The sequence below is a fragment of the Notolepis coatsorum genome, assembly GCF_963971535.1.
Source record: "Notolepis coatsorum genome assembly, chromosome: 4".
Lineage (NCBI taxonomy): Eukaryota > Metazoa > Chordata > Actinopteri > Aulopiformes > Paralepididae > Notolepis > Notolepis coatsorum.
The window spans coordinates 36,667,387-36,684,511 of record NC_140168.1 but is presented as its reverse complement, the minus strand read 5'-3'; the positions used below and the strand labels follow the sequence as shown (position 1 = coordinate 36,684,511).

Genomic DNA, 17,125 nt, shown 5'->3' with positions numbered 1-17,125 from the left:
GCAGTCGCATCCACCTCTTCCCTGGAGCCAGCGCTCTGGTGGTCGCACAGGAGGCGGCTGCACTCCTCGTCCCAACCAGGGATGTAGTTCCTGTTGTAGCCGCGTGGGATGGTCTTCTTTGCCGCACCCAGGAGGACCCCACAGTAGGCCTCATAGGCGGCGTCCACATCGGCTGCATCTGGGTCTGGCAGACCAGCTGCCCTCTTATCCGTCTCCTGAGCAAATACCTCCCAGTTGGCCTTTCGAAAGTTCCATCTTTTGACAGGCTTCCCTAATACCGGTTGCACCAGTGATGGGACTTTAATGATGGATGGTCGGTGGTGTGAGTCGGGAAACCTGTCTAGGACGCGTCTTTCTGGTTTCGGGTCATTGCTCCAGCATACGGCAAAGGCCAGGGCCCTCATTCATCAACGTGGACTTTGACCTTGACCTACTTCCACACGTAAGCACGGAATTTAGAACTAGCGCACGCACAGGGAAGTCGGCATTCATCACACGTGCGTAAGCAGGCTCTACGCACACCTGTCATGATGAATCCCACCTTGGCCCTGCGCCGCAGCTCGTGCACGCTTTCACGTATTTGCATACCAAAACCGCCCCGACCAACCAAATATGGTCAGGCCCTCCCCTTCAAATACCATGAGGGAATCCCTGTGCGTGGAATGTTGGAGGATGGCAAAGCGAACGAAAAAGAGAAACTACACAGACACCGAGGTGGAGGTCCTCGTAACGGAGGTGGATAAATAAAAGGCGGATTTGTAAACGGTGATGTCAGATATCAACGGCTCCCTAAGACCATTGCTGCAATTCTGCCTGGACAGCTCAAAATACTAATAAAGACCGTTCGTTGACCACTGTTTGGCGTTGGTTGTGTTGTGTGTCATTATAACCGTGCTGTACAATATGAATGCCTTTATTAGTTGTGTTCGATTGGCTATATGATTTTTAGAGGCATCTATTTTGTTGTCGGCTAATAAAGACCGCGCTGGAATATGACTGCCTTTTCCCGTGTTGTTTGATTAATACCCACGGATTAAAGTTCTCCTCAATTCTATTCCAAATCGCGATGGATCTCCCGTCAATTTTCTACCTGCTGCATGATTTCTAGAGGCATACTACTACAATCTATTTTGATGTCAGTATTGGGTAGCCTATATAAACAATATAATACGAGAGCATATACAAGAACAATGAATCTCACTGCATGTATGATGTATCCTGCCTTTCAATACATGAACTTGAATTCCATCATATAGTCTGTCCACTATCTGCATGGTGTCATTGCAATGCGTTTTCTATTCTTTCTTGTACAGTAAAAAGGGGGAAGAACACTATATTCATATGACTTATTCTGCTTACAGCTTCGAAATTCCACTTGTTTCGTTTAACGTAAAGCCTTTTAAATATAATCAAAACGTTCCCGTGTTTCGGCGGTCTGTGCGCAAAATAATAACGAGTTGAGCTTTATGATTTATGATGAATTGAAAATGGGGGACCCTGATGTAAACAGGACGAAAGTTGGTCTGCATCCCCAATTAACAATTGTATGTACTGAGCTGTACTGTACTGTACCCATTCTGCAATCTGTTAATAAACTTTTCAATCAATCAATCAATCAAGCTACGCGGAGCGCAGTCAGTCAGTAGCCTACACCCCGTATATTCCGATAACGCTATATAAACCATGAATGAATGAATGAATGAGAACTTTATTAACAGATTGCAGAATGGGTACAGTACAGTACAGCTCAATACATACAATTGTTAAGGGGATGCAGACCAGAGAAAGACTTTCGTCTTGTTTACATCAGGGTCCCCCATTTTCAATTCATCGTAACATATATGACATGCTGCATTCATTCTGAGAGAAAGATCTATTATTCCAAATGCTATTTATAGGGTTTTGACCATAATTACACTACTGTTGCTATTTTACAATGAACTATAATGAACTACGGTTCATAGAACATCCAGTGTTATTATGCACAGAAGCTCATTTCCTTGTTGTAATAATATATTCTACCACTGGGCGCGAGGTACGCCAGGTCCGAAATGTGCGTAGATGTAAGCACGAAGTCAAGTTCAAGTTGAAGTTGATGAATCCCACTCTTTGCTTAGAAATGATCGTACGCACGGGTTACGCACAGATCTGTGCGTAGAACACGTTGATGCATGAGGGCCCAGGTCTGGGTTGGTAGAGGTGTTCCAGCGTGCAGAGAAGAAGCTTGGCGGCTCCTTGGGGTCGTACAACAGCAGAGCATCGATGTTGGAGGCCCATTCGCTGAGCGCCTCTCCGTTAGGTGTTGTGTAGTTGTAACCCCAGTCTGTGTGTTGACAGTTGAAGTCACCTGCGTAGATGGCGGGTGCAGTTATGGACGGGAGGGACGTAGCAGCCAGCTCTGATGGTGGGGGCTTATATACGTATTGAAGAGAAACAAGAGTCACAAACTAACGAAATACATATTTACTGTATGAAGAATAAACTCAGAGCGAAGCATTAGAAATAATTGGCTTTCAGTCTTAGCCTAATAATCTGCTGTGCGCCAGGTTAGAGCAAAGTGCACGTCAAGGGAGACAAGAGACCCGTTTGGCAGACTCCCCTGTGACGCCGCTGGCACGTAACGCAGTTTGGATGACAGCTCATTTCCGTCAGTGCAGGCAAAATGCACAGAATGTTACCTCGAAAATGAAACCAAAATAAAATGTTTAATCTATTTAGACTGTGCCTTCCTCTTACATTGCTCACATAAGCCCCTATAATCTGAAGTCATTTGGGTCTCAAGTCACTCAAGTGTGACTCACTGACCCGAGTCCTCATCCCCACGCAGTCAAAGTAAACTCAAACGTTATACATCCATAATTCCTCCAGGCTCCAGGTTATACATCCGCACACCTTTCACCACCAAGCGCCAGTGATCCATAAATCATGTGCTGGTTGGAATTTTCAACACAAACAGACCAGGACCTGTGAGCAAGGGGTAGTAATAGTAATAGTAAAATGGATAGTAATGCATTACAGTAATTCAATGGGGGAAAAACACGTTACAGTTACAGAGAGATACACAGTAGGCCTAATCAGATCACAGATACTTTTGATACTTGTTGCATAACTTGTTGGATTACTCAGAGGCACGCTTGAAAGGGGGAGAAAATGCATTCTGATGGTAAGAATTAAAGCAATCATTGCACACTGATGAAAGCCGGATGGCTGAAAACGTTTTGTGCGTTATACAACTTGTAAAATAAAAACAACGATTGTCCTCGAGTGCGGTCCCTACTCCATTTTTTGTAAGAATTAAAGCAACACACCAACATTATGGGAAATGCGCTTACCGTCTTCTCCAGAGTAAGACAAGAAGATATATACCAATTCTAATCTCAGTGCATTCAGTAGAAAGCTATCCGGCTGCAAGCTAGTCTTGTTTAGCACAAATTAATGGAGGTGGATACGGACCACTAGCCTAGCTTAAAACTCTGGGAGAGGTGTCTTTGAACAGCTAGGCTAGTGGTCCATATCCACTTGCAGCCGGATAGATTTCTACTGATGGGATCCATCCTCTGACTCTGGAGAAGACGGTAAGCACATTTCCCATAATGTTGGATTGTTTCTTTAAGGAATCATATGTCACTACCTAAAATAATGTCAATCACGATTTTAGACTATAACGGTATTCACATTTTAATACATTGTAAGTTTTACCCTCAGATCCTGCTCATTTAGGAAGGAAAAGTAATCTTAAAGATTACTAAGGAAAAGTAATCTTAAAGTAATTAAATGTCATCAGGTTACGTTACTGTGTTGGAGTAATCCAGTCGCTTACATTGCTCATTACAATTTTGAGCAGGTAATCAGTAACCTGTAACAGAATACAAATGTAACCTTTCCAACACTGCCCATCAGGGCCAGCCTCCGATATGCAGGAGAGTGTGCTGACCCTTGACCTTGCAGGGGAAAGCCTTTTCAACACCTTACCAGGCCTCTAATGGATGTCTGAGTCATTTTCAGGAAGACTGGGTTATGTTCATATAGCTTGAAGCATTTGTGTGTGTGTGTGTGTGTGTGTGTGTGTGTGTGTGGTTGTGTGTTTGTGTAGAATACATTTTTGTGAAACACCAGATAATCGTACCCAAGGCTCCCCTGTGATGTCATGATCCTCCCTGTGAGCCTCTCTACAACATCCCTTGGAATTAAGCCCACACACACATACACACACACACACACACACACACACGCACGCACGCACGCACGCACGCACGCACGCACGCACGCACGCACACACACACGCACGCACGCACGCACGCACGCACGCACGCACGCACGCACGCACTATACTATCATCATGCCAGTATGCTTTGGGACATAACTGCCTGGCTACTCTTTACAGCAGAGATTGAACAAAATGCTGTCAGCTGCTTGCTTGCCTCTCCCCCCTGCCCTCCTCAAACTGCAAGTCTATGGACATGTCCAAGGCTTCCATACCAGGATCGGTAGCCTACAGCCACTGCTAAAGCCTCTGGCGTGTGCAACAGGGGCTGATATTTGATATTTGCTGATATTTGTCCAAAAAGAGGTGCCTGTTCCAAATACAGGTTGAGGAGGATGGACTGCATTTATATAACAGCTTTTATCCAAATCGCTTTACAATTCATGCCTCACATTCACCCATTCACTCACAGATTCACACACCGACGGCGGAGGCGACCATGCAAGGTGCCAACCTGCTCATTGGGAGCAGCTAGGGGTTAAGTATCTTGCGCAAGGACACTTCGACACGCTGCCGGGAAGAGCCAGAATCTAGCTGGGAACCATCTGATTACCAGGCGAGCACTCTACCTCCTGATCCACTGTCTAACCTTCTGGTTACCAGATGACGCTCTACCTCCTGACCCACTGTCTAACACTAACCTTCTGGTTACCAGACAACGCTCTACCTCCTGACTCACTGTCTCACACTAACCTTCTGGTTACCAGACGACGCTCTACCTCCTGCCTCACTGTCTAACACTAACCTTCTGGTTACCAGACGACGCTCTACCTCCTGACTCACTGTCTAACACTAACCTTCTGGTTACCAGACGACGCTCTACCTCCTGACTCACTGTCTAACACTAACCTTCTGGTTACCAGACGATGCTCTACCTCCTGACTCACTGTCTCACACTAACCTTCTGGTTACCAGACGACGCTCTACCTCCTGACTCACTGTCTCACACTAACCTTCTGGTTACCAGACGACGCTCTACCTCCTGACTCACTGTCTCACACAAACCTTCTGGTTACCAGACGACACTCTACCTCCTGACTCACTGTCTCACACTAACCTTCTGGTTACCAGACGACGCTCTACCTCCTGACTCACTGTCTCACACTAACCTTCTGGTTACCAGACGACGCTCTACCTCCTGACTCACTGTCTCACACTAACCTTCTGGTTACCAGACGACGCTCTACCTCCTGACTCACTGTCTCACACTAACCTTCTGGTTACCAGACGACACTCTACCTCCTGACTCACTGTCTCACACTAACCTTCTGGTTACCAGACGACGCTCTACCTCCTGACTCACTGTCTAACACTAACCTTCTGGTTACCAGACGACCGCTCTACCTCCTGAGCCACTGTCATGAGCACCTTTCCTTTGAAAAATGCTTCACAAGTTCAGAAGTAAAGTATCATTAAAACTCACAATACAACACACACACACACACACACACACACGCACACACACACATGCTAATCCTGCATGTTTCAAAGTGGAGTTTCAGAGTGAAAGAGGGCTGTAGGATTCTGTTTCGTGTCCCAGATTCCTTCTCCTGTTTTTTTCTGAGAAGAACTGTGTGTTTGTTTTCTTTAGTTCCATCCCCCGCATCTAGTGCCCTCTTGCTCTCTAATGTCCACAGGGGTTGGAGGGGAGGGTAGGAGAGGGGGGGTTTGGTAACTGCATTTAGCAACCTGTGTGGATTATGGTAATGCAGTGATATTACCCAGAGGTCAAGGTGGCTAAGAGGGTCTGCGCTGGCCTGTTTTCCTGACCCGGTTACCCTTCAATAAAGACTCGTTTTACGAGCCTCAATTTGTCCTCATTGTTTTCTCACTCATGCTCACACTCTATTTGCCCTCTTCAACATTCCTGAACTGCCCTTTAGTCTGATTTTGCCACATCTCAAGGTTGCGACCCCATTCGTCTCACAGAGACAAGTAGACGTGTTATGTTTTCCTGGCGACACGTTGCCATCCATCAGATCCCCGGGATGTCCACCACACCCCCCCCCCCCCCCTCCCCCCTTCGCCGCGCCCGTGCTCTGCCTTCCGGCGTCGTTACTTGGCAGGAACACCCCTGCTGCAGACACGCTCCTCCCGTCTCCCGTAATTGAAAGGGAGTACAAAGGCTTCCATTGATTCCGCAATTAAGATATCAAACGACACAAATCCCTGCGATTTCCTCCTCGCTGATCCCCCTCGCCTGCCCCCCCGCGGTCCCTTTCAGGCAGAAGGATGCTGACTCCTCTGTGTGCTCTGTCTGGCCTGATAGCGCTGCTCCTGACAGCGGCGAAATCGAATCCGGTGTTCAGTTCACATCTTTTGGCCGCAGGACAGAGGGAAGAGGGGATCCTGACCTCTGGGGCCGAGCGCCGTCTCTCAGCAGGGGGGTAATAGGAACAGTTAAGACAGGCTTCTGATAACGGCTCCGCGGAAGGGAGGGTGATTATGGTGATGCCTCCTTTGGAACGGAGGCTGTAATCCACTGGTAATCTCTTCGCAGCCTCCGCCGTAAGAATAATTCTCCGGCTGATATTCTGTTTCAATCGAGGGGAAGGGACTGGAGGAGGGGGCGGGGAGAGAGTGAGGAAGAGAGAGGATTACGACGACAATTTAAATTGCTGATTCATCTCTTCCCGAAATGTCTCTACTTCATGAAAACGGAGAGAAAAGAGGCTCCATTGTGGTTATGCATTACCATAATCCCAATCCTCTCGGAAATGGACAATCTTTATTTGAAAACAAATACCAACGGTCTCATTTGAATGCTTCTCATATTCTGTGCAGATAGCCTTACAGTTCTATATGGCGGCCTTATATTTCCCCCCTCAGAAAGACTATAAATATTAATGCGTTCCCTTCAATACCCCACTCCACTTTATTGCGAGGCACAGGCCGCCTGTTAAACGACAGGAGAAATTCCATCGCTCACGACGGGGAAAACGTTTAAACTAAAACGCCGGAGCGCGGCAGAATTTGTCTTCCATATGCCGTTCGAAACCAGCCACATCAATAAGGAAAAAAATCAAAAGTGTTTATTGCCCCGAGACGGATGGCGTTCTATTTTTACCACTGCTGTAAAATACAATGACTTTTCTAACCCCCCCCCCCTGTTCTTTTCTCTGAGCTCGTGATTGATCGGAGTGCGTTAATAAGTGTCCCTGAACAGAGCACAACATGTCATGTCGCGACAGCCGCTCAGGTATGCCGTCGCAATCGTCACGCTCCTTCTCTCAGACGTCATTAAGCGCCTTCGCTGATGGAGAGGTGCAACAAACACTGGTATTTGCAAATTTTTAAGGCCCTTATTGGTAAGCTACCTCCTTATACTACATCATGATTGGAATTGAATTGTGTAACCTATGGAACCCATTCTAGTGTCTGGCTGGTCCTTAAAGGGGACATGCATTATAAATGGCTTTTGTCAGTATTTAACACTTTGATCGCCGGGGTTAAATTCATAATTTACCATCCCTCGCCAGCCCTATTTAACATGGAGAAGTTCCTCTTCTTTGCAGGGCTATAACTTTTTAAATTGTATTGCTAAATTGACATTACTATGGCCCATTCAACGTCCTATATCTATTGTTCAGGGTGTAGCAACGTTATCCTTTTTCATTCACATATTCATACTAAAATACGGTCTAAAGTATAAGTATGTTTTTATCGTTTTCTGCAGCTTTCTCCAGAACTTGATTTATAGCCCTAAATGCATTATATTGATGATCAAATACAGTTTGGTAGGAATCTGTGCGAGATAAAAAATTTCAACTGGACGTGCTTCTAGGAGTTACTACGTATGATCTGTTGTTGACCGGATGGGGAGGGGGTTGTTTATAATTCCGTGGGCAACGCTATATCATTCATCTAGTGTGGGTGATATGGTCATTAGAGCAGTTAGTATCGAAGACATTAAAAAATAACGCTGAAACTCACCGTAGCTTCCTCGCGACGTTGGGAGATGAACGTGGAACAGAAATTTTTCTATTATGGGATGTCGAAATATCCAATCCATTTCCAGGTTGTATAATAGTATATACGTCCAAATCATGTTGTTTATCGAGTTATTTGCAACCGATCGACATCCATTGTGTCAAGATGGAGTCCTGCTAATGATAGCGAGTGCCCGGACGAAATATGGGTGAGCACCACTTCATCCGCATCACTTCCTGTTTGGGCGAGCGGCCGATCGGCCACCAGATGGCGCTCTTGAACCGTTGGAGAATTGAGAGGGGCTCACCAGTACATATAATGTCTCCGGGGGAGAAATATGATTTCGATCACAGATTTTTGAAATATTGATATCAAAGACGCTGTCCAGTGTCTTCGGCAGAATAAGCATGGCGGGGAAAGACGCTGAACAGCGTCTCCGGCGATTAAAGTGTTAACATTGTTTTATAGCAATAGGGGTTAGCGTCAATGGGTCTGTGTCTCTAATTACCATATTGACTCATCAGTCTAGTCTCGAGTTCACGAGATCTTCCCTCACTCAACTAAGCTGTTCTGATTTGACGTATTGCTGACGTGAATAGGGTACTGATTTGCATAACTAACGCTCCCTCTATGGTTGACAGCGAGTGGAAATATCTTCGCTTCCTCAAACAGAGCGAGGCCGAGAGAGAACGAGCGAGCGAGCGAGAGAGAGAGAGAGAGAGAGAGAGAGAGAGAGAGAGAGAGAGAGAGAGAGAGAGAGAGAGAGAGAGAGAGAGAGAGAGAGAGAGAGAGAGAGGGACCGCGGCGCAGAGAGTGTGTGAAACACAAACACACGCATTTACACACACAACAGGGACCGCGTGGGGGAAGCAGTGGAGAGATAACTCTCTCTCTCTATCTCTCTCTCTCTGTCTGCCAGTCGCAGACTGTGGGTGATTCTCACTCAAAGCGCTTATGGGCGGAGCCCATCCAAAAATAGCCTGAAATCCTGAGGCTGGAAAATTTGGCTTTTGAGTAGTTCATTAGGAATATAAAACAATGAATTTCTTTGAAAAAAACCTTACAGATGTGTTCAATAGACTCACAGGAATTGTGTAGAGTTGCCCAAATAGTGCTAGGAATAGCAATGCATGTCCCCTTTAAAGTCCCATGAGTTTGCTCGGAACAGGGTAAATCTGCATTTTGCTATGATGCCCCTCTAGCTGAAGGCTACACCTGAAGGCTACACCCGTCTTCCTGCTGCCAGTCCTTGCAGGAATCGCACCAGCTGGCCTACGACGAGAGGCTGCCACTCTCGCCCTAGCAAGGAAGGCAGTGAAGCATGACTGGCACATCCTACACAACACCACAACAACAACAGCACCTATGAGCAGACTCAAGTCCCGCCACCCCTACAACAAGGTGGCACAAGAGATGCTCCGTTCCACCACTGAGGACCTATCCAGAAATGGATGGCTGGCGGCAGCCTGGAAGAGAGAGTGGGAGAGTGCTGGGCCAACCCGTATCCACCACTACATCTGGGATCCAGGAGATGGCGCCACAGGAGACAATCTTCCACGCCGGCAATGGGTTCTGCTGAACCGTTTAAGATCTGGGGTTGGTCGCTTTAAAGCATCATTAAAGAAGTGGGGCCTGGCAGACAGCGCTGCATGTGAGTGTGGAGACCCTGAGCAGACTGTTGACCACATCCTGACCATCTGCCCCCTATACAAACCACCCTCGGAAGCCAGCCTCTTTGATGTGGGACCAGAGTTAAGGGCATGGCTACAAGATACGGAGTTGGACCTCTGACGTTACACGAAAGAAGCCCCTCTAGCTAATGGAATGAACATCAACAGTCCTTAAAGCTTGATATTCTCCCCCCTGCTGCAGAGTTTAAAACCTTGATCTCCAACCTTTGTCAATCAAGTTGTACATAAAATGAATTGATTGTTATCCTTACTTGTCTTATTGTTGTGATTTTATATGCTGTGTGATTTTATATGCCTTTTCTTTTTTTGCTTAACTCTGTATGTACACTCGACGTGACTGTAAATGAGGAAAACCTCAGTTGCGTTTTGAGTTTAGATAAAGGAAATTAAATTAAATGCAAAATGGCCGCTCACACCACTGTGACAAAACCGCGTGATTACATATGCACGCCGCATTTCTCGGAGACGCTCTTTGATTGGCCGATGCCTGTTTCTACACTGGTTAAGTTTAGGCACTCTTCGAAGTTGGTTACGGTTAGAGTTTGTCTTAGAGTGTGACGGCAAGTTCTTTCGACGGTTAAGCTTAGGCACTCTTTCGAAGTTGGTTAAGGTTAGAGTTTGTCTTAGAGCATGGCGATAGAACGCCAGGTAGTTTGCAGGTTGTTTGACAAGGAAATGGGCAAAGACACAGCTCGTCACGGATTGGGCAAACGCGTCAGTGGCCAATCAGAGAGCGTCTGTCAGTGCCAATCAGAGAGCGTCTCCGAGAAATGCGGCGTGCATATGTAATCACGCGACAAAACCTTGGATGTTAAGAGGATAACTTATTAATGTTTTTTTTTGTTGCCAAGAGTAAAGACCATAACCCTATCAAACAGTAGTCAAAGTGTATATTTAAATTTTTACAGATGTTTTATACAATTTACCGAAAATAAGAATTTATCGGGAAAATGCTAATTTTATCTCTTTTATCGTAAAACCAAAAGGAAATGACAAAATCCAGATTTAACCCTGCCATTGGAAAGAGGAGCCTTTTCCCTATTTACATTTTTTATTTTGATTTAACCTTTATTTATCCAGGCAAACAAATTCTTATATACAAAAGCAGCCTGTCCAAAAAGCAAAGGCCTTTTGTGGGAAGGGGAGGTGGGAGGCTGTAACAAAAACAAGGTTATGTACATGCATACAAGTAAATAAAATACAAAATGACAGTCATCTTCCCTTTATTCATTTGCTTAGATTTCTTTTACACTTGATCTCAAGAAGGTGGTGAATAAGTTCAGTGAGCGAGCTCGGTGGTTGCACAATTGTAACATGGTGTTATTCACCGGCACAGATGCAAAAATCATAATTTATATTGTCCTTTTTTTCCCTAAATGTACATGCCTAAGTAAATGGAAGATTGCTCCACTTCTGCAAGGTCAATTTGCATGTTCTTGGTATCTAGGCACATCTAGGGACCTGGGGGTATGTATTTCCAGTGTCAGAAATATTGTGTCTGTTACTAGGCTGAGTAAATTGTAATGAAGAAAAGGAGAATATGAATTAAGATTTATGATTTTTGCATCTTTGATCATGTTAAATCTGCGGGGCACGAGAAAATGCTCACTGAGCTCGTTCACAACCTTATTGAGATCATGTGTAAATGAAATCTAAGCAAATGAACCGCGGGAAGATGATTAAACAGAAGGATTTGTAGATACAGTAATTAATGATAATCGATTTGAATTATAAATTCATATTTGACCTTGAACTTGACCTTGATCTTATTATGGCCAAATCATACATCTATGGATAGGGAAAATGCTCCTCTTTCCAATGGCAGGGTTGAATCTGGATTTAGTAATTTCCTTGCGGTTTTTACAATAATTAGCATTTTCCGATAAATTCGTATTTCCGATAAATCGTATAAAACATCGGTAAAAATTTAAATATACAATATATAGATGGAATTAAAGCCCTATTTGTTGCCTGTCGATTGCCCTTTCAGGTGACAAAATCTGTTCAGCGGTTCTCGAGTTACATACCGATATGTGAGGCGTGCCCCAAAGTATGCAAAAGTACACATTACCACCCCCGACTCCCGGGGCTCTAGCTCCGTCAATCATTTGGCGATCTCGAAAATCTTTGCACAGGGTTGTAGCCAATGAGTGTGGCTTTCCAATGATACCCCATGATATGATAATTGGGGATCTAATACGGTCTCTATTGATCAATTTATGATAAAGAAAAGCAGGGTCCCCCTATAGGGGGACCTTAAGGCTTAACACAAGGCAGACTACTTTTATTTTTTTATAATTTTTTTTTAGCATTTTTATAGCTTTTATAGTCAGACATGACAACAGAGAAGAGGGAGAACAAGGGAATATGTGGGGGAGGACATGCTGCAAATCCGTCCGGGAGCGGGAGGCGAACACGGGTCGGCCGCGTAGGTCTGCTACGCAGTATGCGGTGTGCCACTCGGGTGCCCGGCAGACTACTTAAAGGACTACAATGCAGACTACTTAAAGGACTACAATGCAGACTACTTAAAGGACTACAATGCAGACACTACAAGGCAGACTACGTAAAGGACTACAATGCAGACTACTTAAATGCCTACAGTGCAGACTACTTAAAGGACTACAATGCAGACTACTTAAAGGACTACAAGGCAGACTACTTAAAGGCCTACAAGGCGGACTACTTAACGGACTACAAGGCAGACTACTTAAAGGACTACAAGGCAGACTACTTAAAGGACTACAATGCAGACTACTTAAAGGACTACACGGCAGACTACTTAAAGGACTACAAAGCAGACTACTTAAAAGACTACAAGGCAGACTACTTAAAGGACTACAACGCAGACTACTTAAAGGCCTACAATGCAGACTACTTAAAGGACTACAAGGCAGACTACTTAAAGGACTACACGGCAGACTACTTAAAGGACTACAAAGCAGACTACTTAAAGGACTACAAGGCAGACTACTTAAAGGACTACAAGACAGACTACTTAAAAGCCTACAATGCAGACTACTTAAAGGACTACAAGGCAGACTATTTAAAGGACTACAAGGCAGACTACTTAAAGGACTACAAGACAGACTACTTAAAAGCCTACAATGCAGACTACTTAAAGGACTACAATGCAGACTACTTAAATGACTACAAGGCAGACTACTTAAATGACTACAAAGCAGACTACTTAAAGGACTACAAAGCAGAATACTTAAAGGACTACAAAGCAGACTACTTAAAGGACTACAATGCAGAATACTTAAAGGACTACAAAGCAGACTACTTAAAGGACTACAATGCAGACTACTTAAAGGACTACAAGGCAGACTACTTAAATGACTACAAAGCAGACTACTTAAAGGACTAAAAAGCAGACTACTTAAAGGACTACAAGGCAGACTACTTAAAGGACTACAAAGCAGACTACTTAAAGGACTACAATGCAGACTACTTAAAGGACTATAAGGCAGACTACTTAAAGGACTACAAAACAGACTACTTAAAGGACTAAAAAGCAGACTACTTAAAGGACTACAATGCAGACTACTTAAAGGACTACAAGGCAGACTACTTAAAGGACTACAAAGCAGTCTACTTAAAGGACTACAAGGCAGACTACTTAAAGGACTACAAAGCAGACTACTTAAAGGACTACAAAGCAGAATACTTAAAGGACTACAAAGCAGACTACTTAAAGGACTACAATGCAGACTACTTAAAGGACTACAATGCAGACTACTTAAAGGACTACAAGGCAGACTATTTAAAGGACTACAAAGCAGACTACTTAAAGGACTAAAAGGCGCAACCGTTTCGGCACAGTGGGCCCTTCGGTGTCCAGGCGGGGGCGGAACAAATCAGATGTCCCGACTGACGATGTTCCACTTTTCATGTCCCCTACAGCTTGAGATCTACATCCAGGAGAATGTCAGGTCCAGGATGGAGGAGATGAAAAGGAACGCTGTCCACACCCAGACGGCGGCCATGTTGGAGATCGGGACCAACCTCCTCAGCCAATCGGCGGAGCAGACTCGCAAACTGACAGACGTCGAGACACAGGTGAGCCGATTGGCCGAGCCCAAGCGGAAGAGGAGTCGTGCACCCTGAGAGGAAGTTGTTCAAGTCGATGCCTCGGCACATCTGGCGTTCGGCCCTCACTGAGATCCTGATGAGGTGGTAATTAGTTAAAATCAGATGTAACCCACTGACCCATGAGACCCACTGCTCTGAAACAGCTGCTGTTTGGTTGTACAAACCCTGACTGACAAGCCGGGTTGAGGTAGGTGACTGACAACAAGCCAATTTAAACATAAAACACAGTAGCTCGACACAGCTGTGCCTTTAATCACGTCCCAGGGCTGTTATTACAGACCGGTGTATTTTGTTCTCGATTGTTCCGCTCTCTTTGTACCAAGTCCATATGATGCACAATAACACAACCTGCACAAATATTCAAGCCGGGGTCCGTTCCGACGCTTGTTTTGTGCCGTTGCTTTAAAAACAGTGCACAGGTGTACGTGGGAAAAACACAGCTCAGCTTTTCATTGTCAGGTCAAAGGGTGATGGCATTATTCATGTCCGCGCTGGTATTCCTGTTAACTCCCTGTCAACACCTCCATTCATCCATCCACCCATTCATCTCTCCATCGATCTACCGATCTATCCATCCATCCACCCACCCATCCATGCATCCATCCACTGACATATTGTATATTGTTTACATTGCCTTTTTATAAAAAATTTGTTTTACTTCTCCACCACTGTACTATAATTCTGTGACCTGTACCTGTATGTCTGCTACTACCTGTACCTCCCCTCCCCCCTCCCCCATGCTGCTATGATACTGAATTTCCCCCAAGGGGATCAATAAAGGAATATCTTATCTTGTCTTATCTATCGATCCATCCGTCCATCCTTGCCACCGTTTCATCCGTGCTGCCGTCTGTCTCTAGGTGTTGAACCAGACGAGTCGTCTGGAGATACAGCTGCTGGAGTACTCGCTGTTCACCAGCCGTCTGGAGAAGCACATCCTGCAGCAGACCCAGGAGATCTCACGGCTCAACGACAAGAACAGGTGAGCGGGCGCACAGAACTCGCGCCAGGCAGAGGCACAGCAACGCGCGGGGAGACCTGCTCAGTGCGGGTTTCCCAGAGATAAGGCTTTCACTGACCTCCCAAAGGAGTCCGAAATAATACAACACTGGCGCCTCGACATCTTCTCTCATTATCTGTTACATACATGTCCTTCGTTGACAAATCTGTTTCACTGTATAGGCTTGCGTTTATAGGCGACTGTTTCTCTGCCTCAGAGGGGAATAATTAAAAAATTTCTAAACGTGTTCTCTTTTCACCACCAACTGCACAGGAATGATTTGGCAAACGCGTGTTTGTCATGCATGAGTTTTGTGGTGATACGACATACAGTAAGATGCATGGTATCTCCATGCTGGGTAACTTACAAGGTCTAGTGTAGATTAGAATTTTTATATAGTGCAAACACATCTTCATACATGAATCACAATAAGTCTGCTTAATGATCATGAATTGCTTCTCGGTGTCAGGGGGCGATTAGGGGTTTCCCATTCTCTCTAAGAACGCAGGGTCAGCCGAGGGTCAACAACAGACACAGGGGTTAAGGACAGGTCCTCCGAGGAGCGTGGAGGGAGCGCTTGTTTATCCATCCATCCATCTGTACCGAGCGCGACCAGGGGAGGAGGACACGGCGCCTCGACCCCCCCGCCACCTGTTATACATTTGGCCCCCGCTTGGCCCTTTGACCCTCGTCCTTCATGTCAGCGACGCCGTCCTCACGTGTCAAATAAATGAATGCACCTCCCGAAGGACAAACGCCGCGGCGAGAGAGACATTTGATTGAGAGGTTACAGTAGAGTTGGAGCCAGGCAGCTGTGAAGAGGGGGAGAAGTAAGCGCGTTAGTGGTGCCGGGGAACAATACCGCCGCCGATCCCCGAGGGGCGCGGAGCCAGCTTTGAACCGATGCCGACTGGAAAGAGGAAAGAGAAATATTTGTTTTTGTAGGAATTATAGGCAAAACACTGGTGGGGGTTGTAAGAGGAAGTGCAGTGCACTGCAGGGAGCAAAGGAAAATAAATAATCAACGGACAATAGCGAGATATGATTATATAATTACATGTGTATTACATGGCTATAAGCATAACACTTTAACGGTTTCCAGAATGCTATGATGTTGGCACTGTCATCATAACGACAACTGTTTAAACATCGGCTGGATCGTAACATTGTTGTTGAGGTTTTCTTCCCTTCTGTAGAGAAAAACCAACAACATGTGAAACAGGGTAACGAATGACACTCTGACTCGTACTTTCGTCAAGTCTGCTACCGCAAAGCAAACTGCCCTCAGTCTCACTCTCTCCCGTGCGGTAGTCCATGAGGGAGAAAAAGAGAGAAAGAGAGAAAGAGAAAGTAGTAGGCAGCCTTGTAGGCCTAACTGTTGCTGCCAAAGAAATAATGGATACTTCACGATGGCTGATTGCTGAAGTCCTCTGCCTCTTTTGTGGAGTCAAAGGCATAGTCTTCCCGTCATCGTGTTATAACCTGATCCTCACTGGATACAGTAAGAAGGCTTTGGAGCCACATTTGCATGCCTTGAGTAGCAGGGACGAGTGGTCTCACTGTAATTCATTGGCAAAAATTAACACAAGATAAGATATTCCCACGAGAAGTTTCAACGGATGAATTCAGAATTCGGTCCCCGTCTGTGTCTTTATTACCATGGACCGGGGGTTTCACAGAGCTCTGTTGGGGTGGACCAATGCAACGATCTCGACTGGTTCATCTGATAAAGGCTGGCTACCATTTAGTGATCTTTTCCGGCAGGTGACGACTCGCGTTGGACATCTCTGTGCATTCTTAAAGGTTGATGAGGAGGACCTACCAGAGCGGTCCTCCTATTGCATTAACTTAATCATTAAAATAGTTTGAGTTTTTTGGGGTGACATCGACACAGTATTTCTTTGCTTTGGAATAGATGCGTTCTTTTGATCTCACTCCAGCTCCTTGGAAGTGCTTCCCAGGAGCCCTTTCAGTGAACTGGGCCGAGTGACGCACAGTCTTCCCGGAGCTGTGAGGCGCCGTTTGATCGCTCATCCGTGGTTTGGTGTTCTCTGGCAGTCACTCGTCTCGTGCTCATCATGTTCTTCTAAAACTACGACCGCCTGTTTGATTGTCATCGAGTCAGGGAGTGTAGAGAAGCCATCA

At 45.5% G+C, this 17,125-nt stretch overlaps 1 protein-coding gene across 1 annotated transcript in view; it reads left to right on the top strand.

Annotated features, from left to right (window-relative positions):
* Window positions 1-17,125, top strand: part of angpt2b (angiopoietin 2b) — an 82,087-nt gene that overhangs the window by 24,646 nt on the left and 40,316 nt on the right. Inside the window, 2 exon segments of the mRNA XM_084312638.1 lie at window positions 13,792-13,947; window positions 14,841-14,962. Coding sequence (XP_084168764.1) covers window positions 13,792-13,947; window positions 14,841-14,962 — 278 coding nt within the window.